This window comes from Asparagus officinalis, chromosome 1, assembly GCF_001876935.1.
Source record: "Asparagus officinalis chromosome 1, Aspof.V1, whole genome shotgun sequence".
In the NCBI taxonomy this organism is placed as follows: Eukaryota; Viridiplantae; Streptophyta; class Magnoliopsida; order Asparagales; family Asparagaceae; genus Asparagus; species Asparagus officinalis.
The window spans coordinates 17300600-17322370 of record NC_033794.1 but is presented as its reverse complement, the minus strand read 5'-3'; the positions used below and the strand labels follow the sequence as shown (position 1 = coordinate 17322370).

General features: G+C 36.4%; 2 protein-coding genes and 1 long non-coding RNA gene across 3 annotated transcripts; 1 reads left to right on the top strand and 2 right to left on the bottom strand.

The window, feature by feature from the left end:
• On the bottom strand, positions 212-16232 carry LOC109831219 (acyl-CoA-binding domain-containing protein 1-like). Its single transcript, XM_020398557.1, is given in 6 exon segments — positions 212-412; positions 4754-4851; positions 5991-6082; positions 7057-7160; positions 7265-7371; positions 15646-16232. Coding segments are annotated over 6 exon segments (1035 nt in total). The 5' UTR covers positions 16079-16232.
• LOC109819879 lies at positions 9071-12685 on the top strand. Its single transcript, XR_002241658.1, has 3 exons — positions 9071-9096; positions 10116-10189; positions 12475-12685. It is a non-coding gene; the product is annotated as an uncharacterized LOC109819879 (long non-coding RNA).
• Positions 18266-20127, bottom strand: LOC109838214 (glucan endo-1,3-beta-glucosidase). Its single transcript, XM_020406675.1, has 4 exons — positions 20044-20127; positions 18981-19957; positions 18521-18815; positions 18266-18430 (listed from the first exon to the last, which is right to left on the bottom strand). Exons 1-4 carry the CDS (start codon positions 20096-20098, stop codon positions 18402-18404), a joined length of 1356 nt encoding a protein of 451 aa, XP_020262264.1. The 5' UTR covers positions 20099-20127; the 3' UTR covers positions 18266-18401.

The following is a 21771-nucleotide window of genomic DNA, read 5'->3' as shown; positions in this document are numbered from 1 at the left end:
ATTAACAAGAGACTGCAGACATTTGCCGATCAAAATTTTACACTTCAGATATTCATAGTGATGATACCATAACATTCTGTGAGGAATTCACAGTTAAAAACGTGAGTGGGTTACAGCAGCATGCTCTTAGAAACAAAACAGAAAGTAAATTTCTCGCGCTTATATTAGGTCACCTAACGTACGTTGGAATGAACCCCTGAGATGACAAATGTCAAATTTCAGCATTTCTCTGCGAAGGCTTTGATTACTTTGAAGATGTTATGAAAGCCCATGAAGAACCACAGAGATCACTCGGGGAATTACCATCTTCATCCTTCATATCAGTGTCTGCACTGTGTTTGACAAGTAACTCAGCTATAGCTTCTCTATCGCAAAGAGCAGCGTAATGCAGTGGTGTCTGGCCCTCATTATCCTATACAATAAAGATATCAAATAGAAAAACTGAGACAATCAGAAAAGATGCGGCAATAGCAATAATAAACAGCAAACAAAAGAAATCGCTGAAACAAACCTCATAAAAAGTGATTTCATGGACCAACAAACAACAAGTGTATGGTTTTAGAATCCATTCATTGATACATGTTGATGAAAAACAGGCATTGCTAAGGAAGCAACTGATATAATTTTCAAGATTTATTATGCAGATATTCCGAGCAAGATTTTAGAAAGCAGAAAGCGAAGCAAAGCAACAAGGTGCCGCATAGGTTTTTTTGGGGCTTAGGCGGGGCTTAAGTGGAAAAAAGAGTGATGCCAAGTTTCAAAAAAAAATTCTTCTTAAATAGGGATTTTTTTTTAAGTAAACCTAGAAAATATCATGAAAATATCTGAAATTTATTTTTGTATTGAATATCTGAAAATTATAAAACAAGCAAAATTGAACGAAAACTTCTACAAATGCATATGTGATGTTTATAGAAATCCTAAGCATAAAACAGACGTGTAACAATACTTAGATTCAATCACGCAATATTAACAAAATACTATACACATTGTGAGGGACAAACAGAACATGTAGTGGATTAGATACATTAAATAGTCAACAAGTTAATAATTTAATGCAATTATCAAAGGAAAAGCTTCCGGTGACCACTTTTGGACCACTTTGGGTTTAATGCCTTTTTTTGGACTGCTTTTCATGCTGCGCGTCCTCTTGCTTTTTCGAGTTAAAAGTAGCAAAGGGATCAAAACGCTTACGCTGCCACTTAAGCACCACTTTGCCGCTTTTTACAGCGCTGATTTCAAGAAAACTGCATTATGTCACTATTTTGATAATAATTTCTATCAGACAGTCTTAACATTCAAACGATTCTTGTGTCAATTTTCAATGAATCTTGTGTCAGCACCGTTATGTAGATGGTGCACGCGTCTCTCATTAGAACTCAGAGACCCTTGTTACTCTCACCTCTGTCTACATTCCACAATCCTCACAAGCTTCTAAATTATCTGCCCTTTAGGCTATGTAACCAAGACACAATTGCACTAGAAAAAGTAACTTTTGCCAGATATCTCTATTGGCTTCATCACATTTATGATAGAATAACTATTAGGAGTAGCAATGAGTATGGTCAATGTAGGACAAGGAGATAACTCTATACTATACCAATAATCTAGTTACCTCTGGTAGCAATATTGGAAACTTCAAGCTAGTTACCTTTGGTAGCAATATTGGAAACTTGGCAAGTAACTAGCTAGGTGACTTTTCATCTTCTTTTTCATTAATTGTCTTTTTCTTTTTTCCTAGACATTCAATTTTCTTCTCTATACTTTTTAATCTTAAATTAATATGAAACTTTACCACTTTCAAATGCCAAAGATTCAATTTAATTTTATCTATGAGTACAACATTATAATACTTAGCCCCGTGCATTTGCACGAGTCGAAACTAGTACCCAAAAAAAAACTGTAACTGTCCCTAACCAACCATCTAGATAAAAGAATAAGAAAAGAAAAGACTTTATCCTTAAAATCTAGGATATTAAGATAAGGATAAAAAGGTTTATCCCTAACCGTTGAAAATTTTGAACTATGCTCTAACTATTTTACTGGTTTGTTGCTTCCTTAAATATGTATCAGTTTTTAATAGAACAATTTTTCACTGTAGACCCGATCTGCGTTTTTATTACCAAAACCGACCGAAAATTTTTTTAATTACCAAAATCGACCCGTTTTATGCCACGTAGGCTTAAGCTCATTTCCTAATTAGTCGGGGTTGCCAACCCCGACTGTTTAGGAGTTGTTAAACCGTAATTAGAAGCCTTAAACCTGATTTAATTGGGGTTTAACAATTCCTAAACAGTCGGGGTTGGCAACCCCGACTAATTAGGAAATGAGCTTAAGCCTACGTGGCATAAAACGGGTCGATTTTGGTAATTAAAAAAATTTTCGGTCGGTTTTGGTAATAAAAACGCAGATCGGGTCTACAGTGAAAAATTGTTCGTTTTTAATATACAATCTATCACCTATTATTAAGAAATGCCAGGCTTTTGGTCCATTTTTCTGTTCGTCTACCCTTTGTGTGTCACAAATTCTGAAAATTCCTTGCATATCCTAAACAATTTACACTACATCCAAATTCATGAAAGGGGAAAAAAAGTAAAATTTATAAGGGAAAACATACTTCGTAACTCCTGCTTCTCTCTACAAAGAATAATCACACCCACATTCCAAACTCAAAAAGGCAATAAGGCCCCACATTCCAAATTATCAGTGCAAATTCCAGAATTGGAATTTTCTCCGTATCCCTTCTCTCCCTCTTCGTCCTCAGACTGAAATCATCAAGGAAACTCTTCCATCAGGAACGGCGACTCCTCCATTGTCTCGAAACGAAATCATCATCACTTAATCAAGAACCCAAGAATACACCATCAAGAATGGCAACTCATCCATTGCCGATGACAAAGCCGTCGACCTCGACATCATTTGGCCAAGAGAGATTGGGGATATATAAATATCTAAAAGTCCTATCTTTTTAGTTACTAATAAATTGCATTTTAAATCTTTTGTAGTTTTGATTGACAATATATTCTTCTTTGTGAATTACAATACATATTTCATATTTTGTCATGGAAACATCTTTTCTTTTTGAAGTGGAAACATTTATAGTTTTTACATACATGAAATGCAAAAAACAACAAATATAACTAGATATGTAACATGTATATATCTATATTTTTTAAAATTCTTTTTTTCCCTGTCTATCCAAAACTGTATATCGTAACATAACACAACATGAACTATACAAATTTTATTGCCAAATATGTGTTGTGGGAAAATATTTTCTATATGGGATATTAGTTTATGAATTAACATATGCTCAAGGTTTTAAATATCAGTTATCGGGGATTTATCGGACGACCAAAATCCTTATCGGATAGCGGAAATCGGGGATATATCGGGGATAAGTAGTATTTATCGGAGTGATATACCGTCTGTTGTGTATATATAATATAATACCCTAAATTGTAATCTAACCATACTCCACTCTTTCATTCTCTCAACCTTCACTAAATAACTAGAGAAAAAACCAACTAAATGGTGAATATTATTTGTTACTACAACTTCAGAAGTTGTGTTGAGGGCGTGGCGTCAATGGAGAGTCCAAGTCAAACTTTCAAAGTCACAGTTGATGATGGCGTCGATGGAGAGAGCTCGGCATCGATGGGGAGCTTAGCGTCGTTCAACGTCGTCGAGTCAATCAGATCAGTTGATGATGACGTCGATGGAGAGAGCACAACATCAGTCGAAGTCGTCAAGTCGATGAAGTTAATGTTGATGAGAGAGCAGCGTCGAAGTTGATAGCGTTGAGGTCAACGGAGTCCGAAGAAGAGCGGAGGCGAGCGTCGAAGTCGGCGGAGGCGAGCGTCAAGGTCGACGGAGTCCAAAGAGAAACAGAGTCAGAGGATTAGGGCAGTGGGCACAACCGCACAAATGAGGGGAGAGAGAACAGAGGATTAGGGCTACTTAATCGAGTTTAAGTTTTATTGTAAAGAACGGGTCGTGTCGGGTTTCAAGTTCACTCAAAAACCGTCCATTACCCAAAATCACAACCTAATAGTGTGGCCCGATAATTCTGATTTTAGAGTTGCTAATATCGGCTGATAATCATCTTTATCGCCGATAAACCCTAAAAAAAGATAACCGATTTAAATTCTAACTTATCCTATCGGAAAGCTCTCAAAACCGATAACTCGGGGATAATATCGGATTATCGGCCGATATTTAAAACCTTGCATATGCTTATGTCAATTTTGTCAATAATTTTTTAACAAACAATTTATATAGCATCAATTATTAAAGTTTTAATAACAGTTTTCTATTACGCACAAGTGTATACCATTTGTTTAGTACAAACTAATAAAGATCACAATATTGAAGTGCTACTTAGAGGTCTGAGTAGTTTGCCACCACCAGAATATAACATTCAATTTTGACTACTACATTACAATGAATACTATTTACAAGGAATGGAAGTTGTGTATTATGCGTTTACAAAAATCGACAATATTCTTTTAAGGCCAGACCCAAATGACCTATCGCCATGAGCTGTGCTATTAATTTAATGAAACTAACAAATATTTATATCAATAGAAGACATATTGGTGAGAACCTATTGATACAGCATAATATCAGTACAAATGTTATGTCAAAATTAGATATATGCCTATCGCTTTTATAATACCACCATAATATATTTAATAATCAATAAAAGAAAGGGATACAGATCTCTTGATAACTGCCAAAATCAATCACATACCTGAGCATTCACATCCGCATTCCTGTTCAGAAGTAATTCTACTACATTAAAATGGCCACGGTCTACAGCCCAATGCAAAGGTGTCCTCCCTTCACTATCTGCAAGGAAAACCAAACAGGGCATGTGAAAAGCTGATTTCTTATCACCAAAAGGAATATCAGTATAGATAAGAGAAGAAATCATTTTGCCCATTCCCTCCATAAGAGAAGAAATCACTTTGCCCATTCCTTCCATATATAACTGATATATTGAGGGAATAATAACAGATCAGGAACATGATAATAAACAAATTATTAAAAAAATTGTATCAATCTCACAATCTGTTGAATAAACTATTTTCAGATAACTTCAATATTTATCCGAGAATACATGAAAAATGCTCTTTAGTTAACAAGTAGTTAGTGTCCAGACTTTGATGCTTATTTCTAGCCGATTGGTATCAGAAGTTGATTAGAACAAACTGTCAGGAATTTACAAAACAAAAGAAAAAAGATTCACATTCGCCTGCCTCCTTTGAAAATAACCTTTACCCAAGAAGCAACCTGAATATGGATGATGGAACTGAGTTTTGTTGTTTGTCCCTTCAACATCCAAACAGCGCAAAGCAGGTTCCAAGCCTTCCGTCTGTCTGGTTGCTGAACTACTCCTTGGATGGTAATTGGTAACAAAATATGCGCCAAGACACATTTTTGACATTAGAGAAAATACGTGCATCTGATTTTCCTGAAATATTATTTAGTATTCACAAAACAAAACAAAAGATAAGATTGACTCAATATCTTTTAGACTAATGGGACTACAGTATAATCTAATCTAAACCTGAAACCAGTTCGGAATGCTTTTTTACAATTCTAAAGAAACAAGAAAACTATAGATTCAAAATTCATAACAACCAAAGGGGATCAAATGAAACAAAATAATTGTAACTCTGCATTAACTTCTAGCCAGCTTTAGTCTCTTCACAGAAATTATCCACCAGAGGGATACCTCAAATTCTTCTAACAGATAATTGCAAAGAAAGCCAAAGGACTAATGTTTATATCTAATGCTCTAGAGTTAAATGATAAAAATTAAGGATTTGACAATCAATGTGATGCACAAGATAACCAAACAATAACACTAACTTGATTTGAGCATTAATAAGAAGGAACTGGAAGCAAACATTGAAAATAGAATTATCAAAGATTGTCTTACCAGTTAACAGTAATGAGGGAAAGTTAAATAGAAATTGGCAAACCTCTCGAATTAACTGGAACATCATTCTCAATATGCCTAAGTAAGTTCTCAGCTTCTCCTTCTCTGGCACAAGCATGTATGGCATCCAGCTTTCTGCAAACAAACAGTCAAATATAAATAATATAACGACCAAATAAATGACTGACAAAAAGAGGACTTCCAAAAGGAAACTATTAATATTTTCACATGCACGGTTGGCAACCAAGATGTAGTTTATGTTGCTTAGGGCAATTATTGGTATTCATTAGAAGGAGATACACACATTCATACGTACATATACATTGTACATGTATATCATACATACATGATACATGCACACACATCTATATACATGTTTGTGCATATGTATATGGATATGTATATATGTCTGTAAAAAATGTTATGAGCTGGCAGCTAGTCAATGAACTGCCAATAGATGGACTAGTGGTGAAACCTGCCCACCGTCCTTTGTCTCGTCACTTAGCATCTTGTTTAACAAAATTAGCTGAAAGCTCATACCCAGTAACCAATAAGCCCATGCCTGTGTGCGGATAAGTGCAATTATTAACACTGACCCGATACTAGTGTCTAAATAGTTTCTGCATTGAAGTTTTTAGTTTTACAATCATTTTTGAATAATCAACCACGGATGATTGTCAATTAAGATTAAAAGGAACAAAAATCTCTAGGTATAGAATATAAAATAAGATATTAGAGAAACACCAGGCAATTACAGCTTGTATACCTATACTACGGGAAGAAGAAAATTCATCTAGATTTCCATGCACATATCAGCAAATATACACCTCCATTACATAGTCACATCGCATTGCTCCAGAGATAAATTTTACAAGCCAACTAAGATATGAGAAGAAGATAGAAAATAAATGAAGAAAAAGGGCTCAAAGTTATTCAGAGGCATGGTATCCATAAACATGAAAAGGGAGAAGCAATTCTAGCGTCATGTCATACTATGAGCATGAGAGGCAAAGGAAAACAGCAAGATGTGAAACCATAGAACAGTTGCACAGGTCCAAATACTTCAATTTAATATACTAGAATATTAAAGTTGTAGCTAAGAACCTTACAGATCATTGTCCGACTCTTCTTCGTGAACAAAACTGCTGAAAACCGGTCCCATTGGTCCTTTTGAAGCTTTGCCAGAATCACTAGTACCTTCACCTTTCCTTTTCTATTAAAATTGTCGCATTAAATAGACGGCAAAAAATCTGTCTATCTAAAAGCCTTGCACCGTCATAGCAAATAGAAAGAATGTTCAGAAGAGTGAGTACTAACACTTGCTGAAGCATCTGCCCAGGATGGATAAATCTCACTGATAATTGTAATATACTTCTCCATTGCTTCTTCTGGAGGCATTGCACCTAATCTCTGCCAAGCATTCCTTGCACATCATCAAAATTTGATATCTTCTATCAGTTAAGCACTAAAGATTAGTTAGAACCAACACAAGAAAAATAATACACCAGAACCATTATACATCATAGATCATACTATACTATAGTTAGTTTGTGTGTTTGTGTGTGTGTTTTCTCTGTGAGTCCATGTACACATGTACGTGTATCTCTTTGCAATTTGTGATGACTGATTACTGCAATAAGAAAGATGAAAACGGTTTAATCTGCCAAAAGAGAAACTGTTATATACACCAAGGGATTATTCAAAAATGATTGTAAAACTAAAAACTTCAATGCAGAAACAATTTGTGATTACTGCAATAAGAAAGATGAAAACTGTTTAATCTGCCAAAAGAGAAACTGTTATATACACCAAGGCATGCAAAAATCATCAGAAATAAGATGACTATATATGTACTTAAAGATCAGTATAATGATCTTCAATGGAGAAGATCCTGACAGCACAGGCACCCTGACCCACGTAAGAAGAGATTATGTTAACCTCTATTGCAATTTTATTAAGGACTCGCCTCGTACAGAGTTTATCATAAATAATCCGGTAGAAGAACAGGAACAGAAAAGCCACACAATTCATTCAAAGCATAGTATTAGGAAGCTTCTTATTATTACCAATATAATGCAGTTTTTTCCATGATATTACCTAAATAAATTAATATAGAAATAATCAAAATCCAAAGGGGGTTAAGTTATTCAAAAAAGAATCTCTTCCAATCATACCCCCCCCCTTTTCCCCATGATCATAGATCCTTTTTAGGCCAGCAGTTAAGAATAGGGCCCTATTGGATGAGCCTTTTCCCATGATCGTAGATCCTTTTTAGGCCAGCAGTTCAGAATAGGGCCCTATTGGATGAGAAAGGATGCATTCGAATATATACAAAACCACGTTTCATCAAACCGTGAAATTTCCATTTTTTTTATTTACATAAAAAGTTGAATGGAAATAGATGTGGAGTCCACTTTTCACTCTCTTAAAACACAGCCATACAGCTCTTTTGCTGCAACTAAAGTAGCAAAAAGTATCACTTTTGGTAAAAATAAAAGGAATACCAAATTACCAACTAAATTAACTGCAAGTTATTTAAATAAAAAGTGTTTCATTTATGAAAACTGAAATTGCAAAGAAAACATGCAGTTGTAGCAAAAACAGGTGCTAAGTCATTCTCTCTTTGCACAAGTAGCGGATGAACTGAATTAGACATGAAATTCCACGATGTAATTTTGCTCCTATTGAACGAAACTAGAGAATAGATAATTTTCAAAGCAAAATAAAGAAAAGCTCAAAAGGATATAGGATTGGAAGAACTTAGAAAAACAGAATGTGATTTTAGCAAAACTATTGGGGTGTGTTTGGGAACTTGGATTTGGGCATGGATTTAAAATCCAGGGTATTTCAAATCCAAATATCTAGTTTGGGTTCTGATTTGGACTTAGATTTTTAATCAATTGATTTAACAAAGAGGAATTTGAAAGCCCAAAACAACTGATTTCAAATTCCACCCCACCCTTTGTCATTTATCAAATCCCGACCCGATCATTTAACAAAGAGGACCACGTCGCGATCCCCTCTTTCTCTCTCTCTCTCTGGTTTCGATCTCCCCCTCTCCGCCTCCCCCCGCCGCCGCCTCCCCCGCTGTCGCCTCCCCCTCCTGCCTCTCTCTCTGGTTTCAAGTCCCAACTTGACGTCGTCTACAGGTATAGATCTTCATTTGCCCCCGAAACTTCCGAGGGTTTTGCTCTAATTTGTGCCTTCAATTTGTGAAATAATTCGATAGAGCTTCGATTTTGTTTGGTTTTAGCTATGAATTAGATGTGGGTTTGTTTATTAATACTTAGATTTGGAGTATTGGGGGCTTCTAACTGGAAATTAGGGCTTGATTAATTGACCCTTGATCTTCAAATCTCCGTTTGTTTTTTTAATCAGTTACATGGAATATAAAATTTAGCGATTTGCTTGAAGCTCTAACAGATGTTGGATTCGTTAGGACTAATTTGAGTAAGATCAACTAGTTGTTTGACTAGTAAATGTTTAGAAGTATTAAAATGTTCAAATATTAATTTAGATTTTAAATTTCATTTTGAACGCAATAGGTTCATTCAATTATGAATGTTGAATTTCAACTAGAAATTACTCTATTTCGCAAAGGTGTTCAGAGCTATAATTTAAGTCATCATCTTTTTTGGGAATATTTGTGCATTTTACTGGATTTTAGACATTGGAAGAAGATTTGAGTCTCATGTCTAATAGAATATCTTTTATTGTTCAAATGTAAAAGTTTCTGAGTAAAAATATGAGGATGCTGTGTGGTTTCGCCGTTCGGTGTGAGAATATGCATGTAAACTTCTGTCTCAAATTTGATCTAATACTATCATTGTTTGTTTCGTTCCATCTATTCATCTGAGGTGATCTTAGCATCTAGCTATCTTTAGCCTTATTAAACAAAGAACTCGTGCCAGTCTGGATGGTTGGAATCAAGCTTACATCTAGCTATTGAGTAAAAACAGAGAAACAGAAATGAAAACTTTTATTAGTTTCAGGTTCATTTGTACATAAGTCTGCATAGGGTTTTTTTGTAGGTACGAAGGTTGGTTGCTTGATTTGTATGTATTTTAGAGAACCTTATTATTAAGGAGTCTTCGTTAGTACGAAGAGTTGAACAGGTCTTCATTGTGTTGAGGTTCTCATTCTGGTTTGTGTGCTTTTTTCTTTTCAGCAAGAACTCCAAGCCGCAAATTGAGCACTTCTTCAAGCTCTTCTGATTGCCTTCTCATCCGTCAACAATTGCAGGTAATTTTACTGTTATTTTAATTTTGTTATGTCGTGATTTCTTATTTTGGGTCATAGGAAACTTACATGTTTTGATGAGTAATCGGGTTAATAAACTGAATATATGAGTTCTTGGGTGTCGAAAGAGATATATATGTAAATATGTGACAAATATATGAGGTCTTGGGTACCTCTAATATTTATTCTCAAATCTTCCTCTCTCCCCTCCCTGTCACTGTTTTTGAAATGAGCTCAGAGAATGTGTAGTTGGGATTCTAGAGCAAGTTACATCCACTCTTTTTGTTGAGACGTCTAAGCAACTAAAAAATAAAATACGGCTTGTGCAAAACCTTTAATTTTTGTCAAATGAATTGTAGGCAAACAAACAAATTAATTTATTTCTGTTGCATACTGATGTAGATAAGCATTCATTTATACTTGCAGAAAAGGTATTTTCATACTTTCATATCCACTTTTTGTCTAACTACCAGTGTAGAAACTTGGCTTAAAACTAAAAGGTAACAATCCTATGCTCGAAGCAGTTCTCTCTTCCTCAAAAAATAACAACAAAATGACAAAGAAGATACTTTGATTTATAACAAATTGAAGTGCAAGGTTTTTTGTTTTTTTCGGTTGACAGAAACCAATTGAAATACTGATGTTATATATGCTGTAAGCTAACGCTTTCATAACACAACATAGTGAGAAATACGTGAGGAGAAAAAAAAATCATATGAGAAGCCCTCCACTGGTCATCATTTAAGAAAGAACTACATTAAGTGGGAGGAAGCAAAATTAATCCACTAACTAGGCCAGACGCAGCCTACCAAGCACAGGTTTGCCAGTGAGCCTGCACTAGATTAATCTTGATGGATTACACATAAGTAATGCTTGGCTAGAGGATAATAGTCTAACAATCTGTATAAAATTCACTAGTTCTTGTAAATTTTATGCCTTTGCTAAAGATGTCTTATGATAATCTAACAATCTGTATAAAATTCACTAGTTCTTGTAAATTTTATGCCTTTGCTAAAGATGTCTTATGATAACTCCGCAATAAATCTTCACACCAAAAATTTTTGTAAATTTTATGCCTTTGCTAAAGATGTCTTATGATAACTCCGCAATAAATCTTCACACCAAAAATTTAATGATTTGATAAGATATTCCGCATGAAAGTAATATCAGAATTTCCTCATTTTTTTCATGATCCGATCTTTCGTTTCCCTTTCCTCTTCTGAAACCCCCTATTTCTTTTCTTAAGCAAATCAGAGGAATGGTTGGCAGTAACTATTCATACTGCTATGCATTGTTGCAGATAGTATGAGACAACGCAAATCAGAGGAATGGTTGGCAGTAACTATTCATACTGCTATGCATTGTTGCAGATAGTATGAGACAACTCCTTGGTTGATGCGCTAACCTTTTAACTATTCATACTGCTATGCATTGTTGCAGATAGTATGAGACAACTCCTTGGTTGATGCGCTAACCTTTCATCTACTCAAAAATTCAAAATAAGTTGTATCTTTGTTTGTTGTTTATATTATGTTAGAGTTGTCTAGTTTTTCTGTTTTTTGTCTGGAATTTGTTATGTTTATACTAATGCTCAGTGAAGTTTAAATTTTTTTGTTATGATGTCTACTCTTATAAGTCTCAGACTCAGACTCCAGGATATTTGTATGCTTGGTTTATGTAATACAACTAGATTCTTGTGAGCTTAGCTTAGACAATTTATGCTGTGAAAAGATCAAGCTTTTCCTCTAGATTGTCAGGCTTTCCTTATGCCTGTTTTGATGCAAACTCCCTTCACACATTCCTGTCACTAACCAATTAAGTATCTTAGAAGCACGCATTTTTGTTATGACTCATGCTTGTGGTGCATACTTTTCTGGATCTCATTTATGCTTGTTATTTTACATCCTTTTACAAAAATGCAATCTAATTTGTTGGGTTTAGAGTTGAGATTATTTGTTGGGATACGTGTCCCTCTCACAGTGTGAGTGATAGCAGCAGTGGCTTCTCGCGGCTGTTGCTTCAATTCTTTGCAAGGACATTGGCATTTATATCTAATTTCTGCTGCCTATTCTTTTCAAGGACAATTTTTTTTTTGTCTTGCATATGCATGTGATTGAAATTTTAAGTATTTACTTCTCCAAATAGCGCTCAGTGCACCCTCTTCGCTTTGTCTCACCAGGTGCTATTGTTTCTCTTGTCCAATCCTTTTACGATCATATCCAGTGTGCTTTTCTCATAAGCAGTCTCAGGTTTTTCTAATGTCAACGTTATGGGTTTTTTTTTCGCAGGTCAAGCGTGATATTGTGCTGAGAGTGCTTGTGCTTTGGTCTCACCTTTTTCGGTTCTCATTGTCATTTGATATAGCTTGATGCTTTGTCGAATGATTGTAGCTTATATGTAAGGGTTAATTGCATATACTCTCTGTGGTATCGTTTTTAAATTGCAACCCCTGTAGTGTACACTGTTGCAGATGTGCCCTTAGATTAAAATTGTGACTGTTTTACCCTTGGACTTACTAATTTCTAGCCGAAGTCAAACAAAAGGATATTGGATTCGGTTTGATGTTATTTGGGCCTTCTCTATTCTCTGAGCTTATTGCCAGAAGTAGAAGGAATTGTTTTTGTATGTTGACAAATGATTCCTGTGAAGTTTCTTACTTTTGGTGTTTGCATTGGTGAGCTGATATATTGTACTGAAGGTGGTTGTGCTTTGGTCTCACCTTTTTTGTTTCTCATTGTCTCTTGTTGTGGTGTTTGCTTCTATCGTGAATGATTGTGGCTTATAGTATACTCCAATATATTAGTATTTGATGGTTTGTGGTTTGGTACATTTGCTCTTTTATTGGATGTCTTTGTGAAAGATACTAGTGGAGAGTATATCAAAGTGATGTCCAAGTACGTTAACGGAAAAATTGAAAGATACTTATTATATGAAGTGTTTTATTTGTTTGCTGGGGCCTCGCAAAGTATCAGAGATGAGTTTAACCAGTGTTGTAAATAGCGGCAAATAGCGGGGCTATAGCGGGGCTATAGCGGGTCGCGGCCCTTCAGCGCTACGCGTTGGGGGTTCGCGGCTGTATTAAGCGGAAAAAACCGCGAAGCGCTCGAATAGCGCGTGAAAGCGCTCAAAAGCGGCCGAAAGCGCTCAAAAGCGGCCGAAAACGCTTCAAAGCGGATTAAAGCGGCAAAAATCCGCTAAACCCGAAACCCGCTATCAAACGCGTTCAATTTTTTCGCCCCCCAACCCGACCCGAACCCGAACCCGACTCGTTAAAAGGGAATAAAATCGGCCACGACGATTTTTCTCCGCAGCTCGTCTTCTCCGCAGCTCCGAAGTCTGAACCCTAGCCGCCTCCTTCGTCTTCCCCACAGCTCCGAACCCTAGCCGCCTCCTTCGTCTTCCCCACAGCTCCGAACCCTAGCCGCCTCCGTCATCTTCTCCGCAGCTTCGAACCCTAGCCGGCTTCGTCGTCTTCTCCGCAGCTCTGAACCCTAGCCGCCTCCGTCGTTTTCTCCGCAGCTCCGCTTCAGCGACTTCTCTTCTTCGCAGCTCCGCTCCAGCGACATCTCATCTCCGCAGCTCTGCTCCAGTTTCTAGCGAACAGCTCCGCTCCCCTCCAAGCTCCAGCGAACAGCTCCCCTCCAAGCTCTAGCTCCAGTGCTCCAGCCTCCCTCTGCCGCTCCAAGCTCCAGCTCTATTGGCTAGTTTTGCAACAGAGGAAAAGGTGTAAATCTCCTCTAAACCTTCTTTTTTATCCAATTTCATCTTTTTTAACTAATTTCTGTCTTCCCTTTCAATGAACTACAATTTCTGTTTATTAATATGAGTTCCTAAATGAACATTGTTCTCTGTTGTTTAGCTCTGTTGTGGGGTTCTTTTGTTCTCTGTTGTGGGTTATTTGGAAATAGCTCTGCTAGATATTTTTTGTGCTATACAATTGATAATGCAGCATGCTTTGGGATAAACTGTCTTTTGGATAAACTAACAGTCTTTTGGATAAACAGGTACGTTTTTTCATTCTTTAATCTTTATAATTATAGTATGTTGTTAATATTATGTAATTATCGCACATCTATTTCATGTATAGGCATCATGTATGCATTTATAGGATTTTTAGATTTTTATATGATTTTTCTTATTATTTAGAATATTTAAATATATTAATATTTGACCGCTATTTGACTGTGCGCTATTTGCCGCTATTTTGCCGCAATAGCCTAAGCGGTACCTCGTCGCGACGCGACGCGATCCGCTATCAACAACCTTGAGTTTAACTATCAAATTACCTAAATTTGTGTTTTTTGGTTACTATTTTACACATCTCCATTGCATTTGATGTAAACAAGATGGGTTAAGAGAATAAATTTTTATCAATTTTAAATTCAAATTCATGTATAAAAAGTACCCAAACACTAGATTTTGAAATCAAAGATTTCAAATCCTTTCATTTAATAAAGATATCCAAACAAAAACAAAAGATTTTTTAAATCATGGATTTCAAATCCTAAATTTAAAATCCCTTGATTTTAATCAACTTCCCAAATCCAAATCAAAGTTCCCAAACACAGCCTTGAGGAAATTAAGAACAGGACGCAAATTGACACTCTTGGAGTGACCATTTTCACTGTTTAAAATCAATCATCCATCACAATGGTGAAACCAAGGACGGCATCCATAGAATCAAAGTGAAATGGTTACATAAAGAAATATTGATAGAGCTGTGTTGGACGCATGCAATTAGTGCTTCCAGTAAGAGATTAAAATTAAACTGACCAAGATCTGATGGATTTTGGCTTGATCGGACATCATAGATTTAGACCTGCAGATTATGGCAGGAGTCTAAATTCTACACTGAAGATGTATCCAACAAATCTGCATCGAACCCAACAAAACCAGAACAAACACAAAAATCCAACAAATATTAGTTGAAATGTAGATCTAATGCTCAGTAATATTAGCGGATGGATCCATGGATCCAAACCGAACCCAACCTGCAATCCCAACAAAACCCATCTAGACTAAAGAGGATCCTGATGCTGTTAACCGACAAGATAACCTGTAACAGAGCTGTCCATGTAGTTGCAGTTAAAAGCCTCGAATAGAGACTATGTTGTAGTCATCACTGTTTTGGATTCATTGTCTATTGCCTTAGTTTATAATCACAGGTCGAAGACACTTTCTCTGGTGCATATGGGAAAAGGACCTAGTATATAAGTTGGAGGGTCAATAACCAGATTGCATGGGTATAAACTTCCTGACCTACTTCTAATTTTTTCCACCCCTGAAAAAACCTCCTCCTCGCCTATGAGGGGTTGTTATGGGTTCACCCCACCTCCTCCAATGCCTAGTTTCTTTCGCATTCTCGTGATCATTTCCAAGTTTGCAGCAATTTACAGTTAAATCAGCCTCAACATACAACAACATTTATGCAAGAATTACCAAAAATTAAAATAACCTAAACTTACCACTTAGCACGACGTTAAGCACCGAAGGCTGAGGCTTGGTACAAGGCCCCTCAGTCGCAATCTTATACAACCCATACAACTGCAGCTGCACCTCATTCGACACCCTCGCCGAGTTCCGATCCGCCGCCGTCGCCGCTACAAACGCCGTCGCCGCACTAAACACCTCATCCAGCTCAGTACTCTCGATCCCTTCCCAATCGTCGTCGTCGTCGTCGTCGTCGCCGTCGCCGCCGCCACCGTCATCTGAAACCCTAGCATCGCCTTCGAGATTCTTGACATCCACTGCTTCTGAGACCAAATTTTCCTCTCGAACGACCTTGAGGCGGTCTCCTCTGAAGGAGATGACGGTGGAGATGAGCTTGGCGACGAGGAAGGAGAAGATGAGGCCGATGAAGACGGCCTGGCCGAGATCTTGCCAGTCTCCCATGATGAAATTTGAATGGAGTTTCTTCGAAAACCCTAGAATTTGGGGGAAATCGAGAGTAGGAGGAGCCCTAGAGTTTGCAGAGATTTGGCTTGTTCGGCGAAGGGATTTTCTTGGCGGTGGCTTCGAAAGGAGTCGGCTGATAATTTCGATTTGGGTTTAATTTTACTCACAGTTGAGATTAAAAAATTAAAACTGAGATTATGTATTAATTACAGCGATGTTTTAAATTAGTGAGAGCGAAAGCGACATGATCCTTATGCCAGTAATTACTTCTCTTTTTTCTACTAAGACCATCAGCAGCAGGAGGGCAAATATTGCTCTCCACCTCCGCTTTTGTCCCCACCAATTAAATATTTAGCACCCTCTTTTATTTCAGCTCCACAGCAGGAAGGCAAATAAGTACTTTTTTACTTTATCTATACCCCACCATATTTTCTCTTTCATCCACATCACTATATCATATACCCACCGTATTTCATCCACCTCAGCTTTTTTACTTTTATTTTTATTTTTTTACACTGGTGGGACCCACATATTCAGATTTGCCCATGGGCAATTTTTGCTCTCCAAAACGTTCTCTCTCCAGTTGCTTTCCATTTTGCTTCCCTGTTGTACAAGATATTTCCACATTTGCTCTGCTGCTGTATGTGGTCTAATAAAGGAACTCAAACTCTATTAAGCCCCTATGGTTTCATCTGCGAATCTATTAAGCCCTCGTGGTTTTTTTCGACTCTATTAAGCCCCGTGGTTTCATCTGTGAATCTATTATGCCCCCGTGGTTTTTTCGGCTCTATTAAGCCCTTGTGGTTTCATCTGCGAATCTATTAAGCCCTCATTATTTTTTTGACTCTATTAAGCACCTTGTGGTTTCATCTGCGAATCTATTAAGCCCCTTGCTTTGAATTTCAAACGGGGCTTAATAGATTCGCAGATGAAACCACAGGGGCTTAATAGAGTCGAAAAAAACCACGGGGGCTTAATAGATTCGCAGATGAAACCACGGGGGCTTAATAGAGTCGAAAAAAACCACGGGGGCTTAATAGATTCGCAGATGAAACCATAGGGGCTTAATAGAGTTTGAACTCACTAATAAAGTAATTAATCAATTAAATCGAGCACTTGTAACGCGCAAGGACCTCGTGGTTGTCCTCTCGGCGATTTTTTTTCTTTTTCTCTTGGATTTATTTCCGAACTCAAACTCTATTAAGCCTCTACGGTTTCATCTGCAAATCTATTAAGCCCTCATAGTTTTTTTCGACTCTATTAAGCCCCTGTGATTTCATTTGCGAATCTATTAAGCCCCCGTGGTTTTTTCAGCTCTATTAAGCCCACGTGGTTTCATCTGCGAATTTATTAAGCCCTCATTCTTTTGTTTTGACTCTATTAAGCCTTTGTGGTTTCATCTACGAATTTATTAAGCCCCGTACTTTGAATTTCAAATGGGAATTAATAGATTCGCAGATGAAACCACGGGAGCTTAATAGAGTCGAAAAAAACCATGGGGGCTTAATAGAGTCGCAGATGAAACCATTGGGGTTTAATAGAGTTTGAACTCTTTATTTCTTGCGTGGTATAATGTATGCTTCCTCATAGCAGAAAGGTTTGACACGTTTCAACAAAAAGGGGGAAAGATGCGAGTGATAAAATTCGTGTTTGACATCGTGTTCTAAATTTATTTTGGATTCTGATTTCTCTTTGAGTAATAAAAGATTTTTAACCATCCTCATTTTTCTGTTTAAAAAATGACTTTTTTTATAAATGTAAGAAGTATGAACCTCTTTAATAATTGCGTCGTGATAAATTTGTGTTCGCCATCATGTTCCAAATTTATTGAGGATTCTGATTTTCATATAAGTAATAGCGATTTTTAACCATCGTAATTTTCTGTTGTAAAAATATGACCTATATTAACTATTTTAATAAATGTTGTGCTTTTATCTGTAGATTTCTTCTATAAAAAAATTTTGTGCTTATATTTGATAGATTAGTGGTCCGTTTCATATTGTCTCCATTGAGGCCTCTTTATTAGATCAAACGTCTTAATCATGAATGCCAACGTTCAAATTTTCTCATGAAAGGGATAATAAATTTCTGAGTGAGAACTTTGAATCCCCAGTTTTTGTCGTCAACGAATCTTTATTGAAATTTATAAATGACTAACCAAGAATGTGATACCCATTTAGTAAACTTACATATTCCATCTATCAAATACATCTTGCTGAATGACATCATTTACAAGTGAATGTCACATTTTAACTCAAAAATTTTAAAATAATAATAATAATAATAATAAACACTTCAAGGATTATGTTCTGAATTCTTCTCACGCGTTGTATTTGCAGTTTCCATAGCCTGTAAAATCACATAAAACACACTCAAAAAAAATTTATCTCACAAAAAATAACTTAAAAAAGAGAAGCTAAAACTATCATTTACACTTACTTGGATTAACACTAGTAACAATTCCAGTTTGTCCAAAATCACAATCAAAGAAATTCCTCCCATAAACCTGATAAAACTCATTCATGGCATAAGCTGCATGAGCCTTGACTGTATTCGGAAGGAAACACGCACCCGAAGACTGAATCGGACTGCAGTTGATGCCCTGACCGCAGGCGTAGTCAATGTTCTCCTGCAACGACTTCGGGTCGACGTTTGGTTTCGGTAGGCACCATCTTTTTCCTCCTGAATTCATGGTTGGATTCATCGGGGGCGACATTGATCTTGGTATTCTTGCCTGTAAAAAAGTATGATGTAAAATATTGGTGGAAATTTTTCAAAGTTTACAGTATTTTTCGATGACCAAAACAGTTATAGTAGGTTGTACAATTAAAATCACTAATATTTCATGATGGTTAACAAAAATTGTCCTTTACGCATATATCAAAATTAAAGGCCTAACCTCATTTTTCAAGATCCCAATGTCATACACAGGGCTCATATCCGGCTGAAAAAGTCCGAAATTTCTCTCGGACACCGGCCCAGGCTTCAGATTCTCATTAAAAAGCGCGAAAATGTACGCCTCGAAAGTCCGATTCGGCATCAGAGGCGTGCCCATGCCAGAAGCCAAATGCCGAACTAAGTTCTTGTTGTAGTCCCGAGCATTTTCTATGTCAACACCAACTTGCCAAGGATCGCCGACCGACGGCCAACCGGTCTCGGCCACCACGATGGTAACATCGTCGAACCCTAACAACTTTATTGCCGAAAATACCGCATCAAGCTGTGCATCCAGCATATTTGTGTACAAAAGATTCGTGTTGTGGTCGATCACGCCGTTGTTGGGTCTGAACAAGGCGTAATCCAAGGTTTCAGGGCTGAACCCGAAGAATGGGTATGTGTTTACCATGAAATCCGAGTTCGTTGCTCTTAAGAAGCTAATGAGCGGCTTGATAACGGAGTTGTCATAGCCGCTCCTGAATCTTCCCGCAGACGGTGGGCTTGACGACGAAAGAATGCTTAGAGAATGTGGGGTGGAGACTTTGATTCGGTGATCGAGGGATACAGCGGCGAGAGCTGTGTGGAGATTCTGCATTGCGGGCAGCAGGCTGCCAATGAGCGATCTCTTGGCGGTTGAGATGACTTCATTACCGACCAAGATTCGCGTGATGTTGGTTGTATGGGCGTAGGGGAGGATCCTGGCTCGGACCCAATGGCGAGCAAAGGTGAGGCTCTTGAGGCTCTGGATGAGCTCGTTAGAGACCGCGACGTCTATGGATACACCGGTATGGGCGAAAGCCTGTATGGTCGACGGATCTGCATCGTAGAGTTTGACGTGATCGATAACCGTGCTTTCTAGTATGAATTTTGCAACTTGGGAAGGAGGAGGGAGGTTGTTTGCTACTCTGCCGTAGTTGACGCCAACATTGGCTCCTACAACTGGAAGTGTAAATTTCGGATTAGTCTTATGAAATCTAATTGGAGATAGTTAATACATTGGTAAGTGAGAGATTAACATATATTACCTTTGATGAATGTAAATGTGAAGAGAAAATAGATGATGGGGATGGATGTAGCCATGGGAATTAGAGTTGGTGATTATGATTGAGGAGAAGGCGAGAAGAGGTTAAGGTATGGTAATAGAGTGAGAGGAGATGTTTAACGTTTTGAAGATGTATTCTTTTCTTTGGATGGAGTATTCTTGATACTTAAACAATCTCTTTTTTTGGTGTAACTTTGAATCTTTTACTTTAGTATAATAATATAGTATGGCTTCTCTCTAATGTAGGAATTTGGAATGCTTGTTAATGGATTAACATGCCAAATATATTCTTATCGGAGAGTAATAAGTATGGTGTCGGTAATTTTGACAAACTTAGTGATTTTTAAGCCACATTAAGGGCGTGTTTGGTTACTTTGTATTGGAAAAATCCACATAAAAAACCATTAAATTGTTAAAAAAACAACTTAATTATGTTTTTGATGGACTAGTATAATGCGCATGTTTTGCAAGTGTACGTATATATTTTTAAGTTTTAAAATCTTATTGAATAATAAAACTTTGTGTTAATAAATAAAACTATATAATAAGATTGCTTAAAAAATACGTGAATTAATTATTAGTGTGTAGTTATTGTAACTAAATATATTTCTTATAATAATTGCCCAGTGTTAATATTTTTTTTAAATAAGTCCCTAAATCTAAAATTATTCTTAAATAAAATTGCCAATTCTATAAGTTCTCTTAAATATGCCTATTCAACTTGAAAGTTGTTAAACTTAACTCTAAATTAACTAAGTTGCGTTAATCTTGCTAGCTTTTACCTGATGTTCATTAGATAGTTACACTTGATACTTAAAACATATTGTAATAATTAATTCTCGTTATAATTATTTAATAGGGTAAATTACATTAAACCCTTATGAACTTTCAAACTATATAAAGTTTCAAAATTACACCAAGCCCCTAATGACTTTTCTATTTCAAAGAAGACCCCAATAACTTTCTAAACTTTGCAACTAACCCCTACAAATTAAAACCATAAAATGGTATAAAAAGGCCTTTTGAAAGTTATTAGGGGTATGGTGTAGTTTATCTAAAAGATATTAGGGCTTTCTACAAAAGTTATTAGGGGTTTTGTGTGATTTTTTAAGTTTAAAGGGTCTATTTACTACAAAATGCTGAAAGTTTATAGGGGTTTACTATAATTTATTTTATTTAATATTATACTTTTTAGTTCAAGTAATACAATTAAAATAATCATACTATCTATAAACTATAAAATATTTATCTAATTTAATTTTTTAATTATGCTCTTAAATGATTTAGTATTATGAATATTTTATAAATTTTTTATTATACTATCATTAACAATTAATAGCACTATTATTAAGAGAAAATCTTATGTAAACTTAAGTGGATATGATCTAGTCATCCATCAAAATTTTTATCCATTGATGTTACATTGGGATCCGTGAAAGATATGAAGAGTCTTTTGAGATTTGTGTATCTCTTGATGACACAAATCTAAAAATAAGATGAGTGGATAAAAAGTTTAATGGACAATGCCTCCTATATACTTAAGTTGATATAAGCTCATCTCCTATTATTAATACTAAATAATTTTTTTAAAAAAAGTCTTTTGAGATTTGTGTATCTCTTGATGACACAAATCTAAAAACAAGATGAGTGGATAAAAAGTTTAATGGACAATGCCTCCTATATACTTAAGTTGATATAAGTTCATCTCCTA

Coding starts and splice junctions, on each gene's coding strand:
- LOC109838214 (XM_020406675.1), bottom strand. CDS start 20,098: ATGGCTACATCCATCCCCATCATCTATTTTCTCTTCACATTTACATTC. Junction 19,958..20,043: donor CACATTTACATTCATCAAAG/GTAATATATGTT, acceptor TTACACTTCCAG/TTGTAGGAGCCAATGTTGGC. Junction 18,816..18,980: donor TTGGGATCTTGAAAAATGAG/GTTAGGCCTTTA, acceptor ACTTTTTTACAG/GCAAGAATACCAAGATCAAT.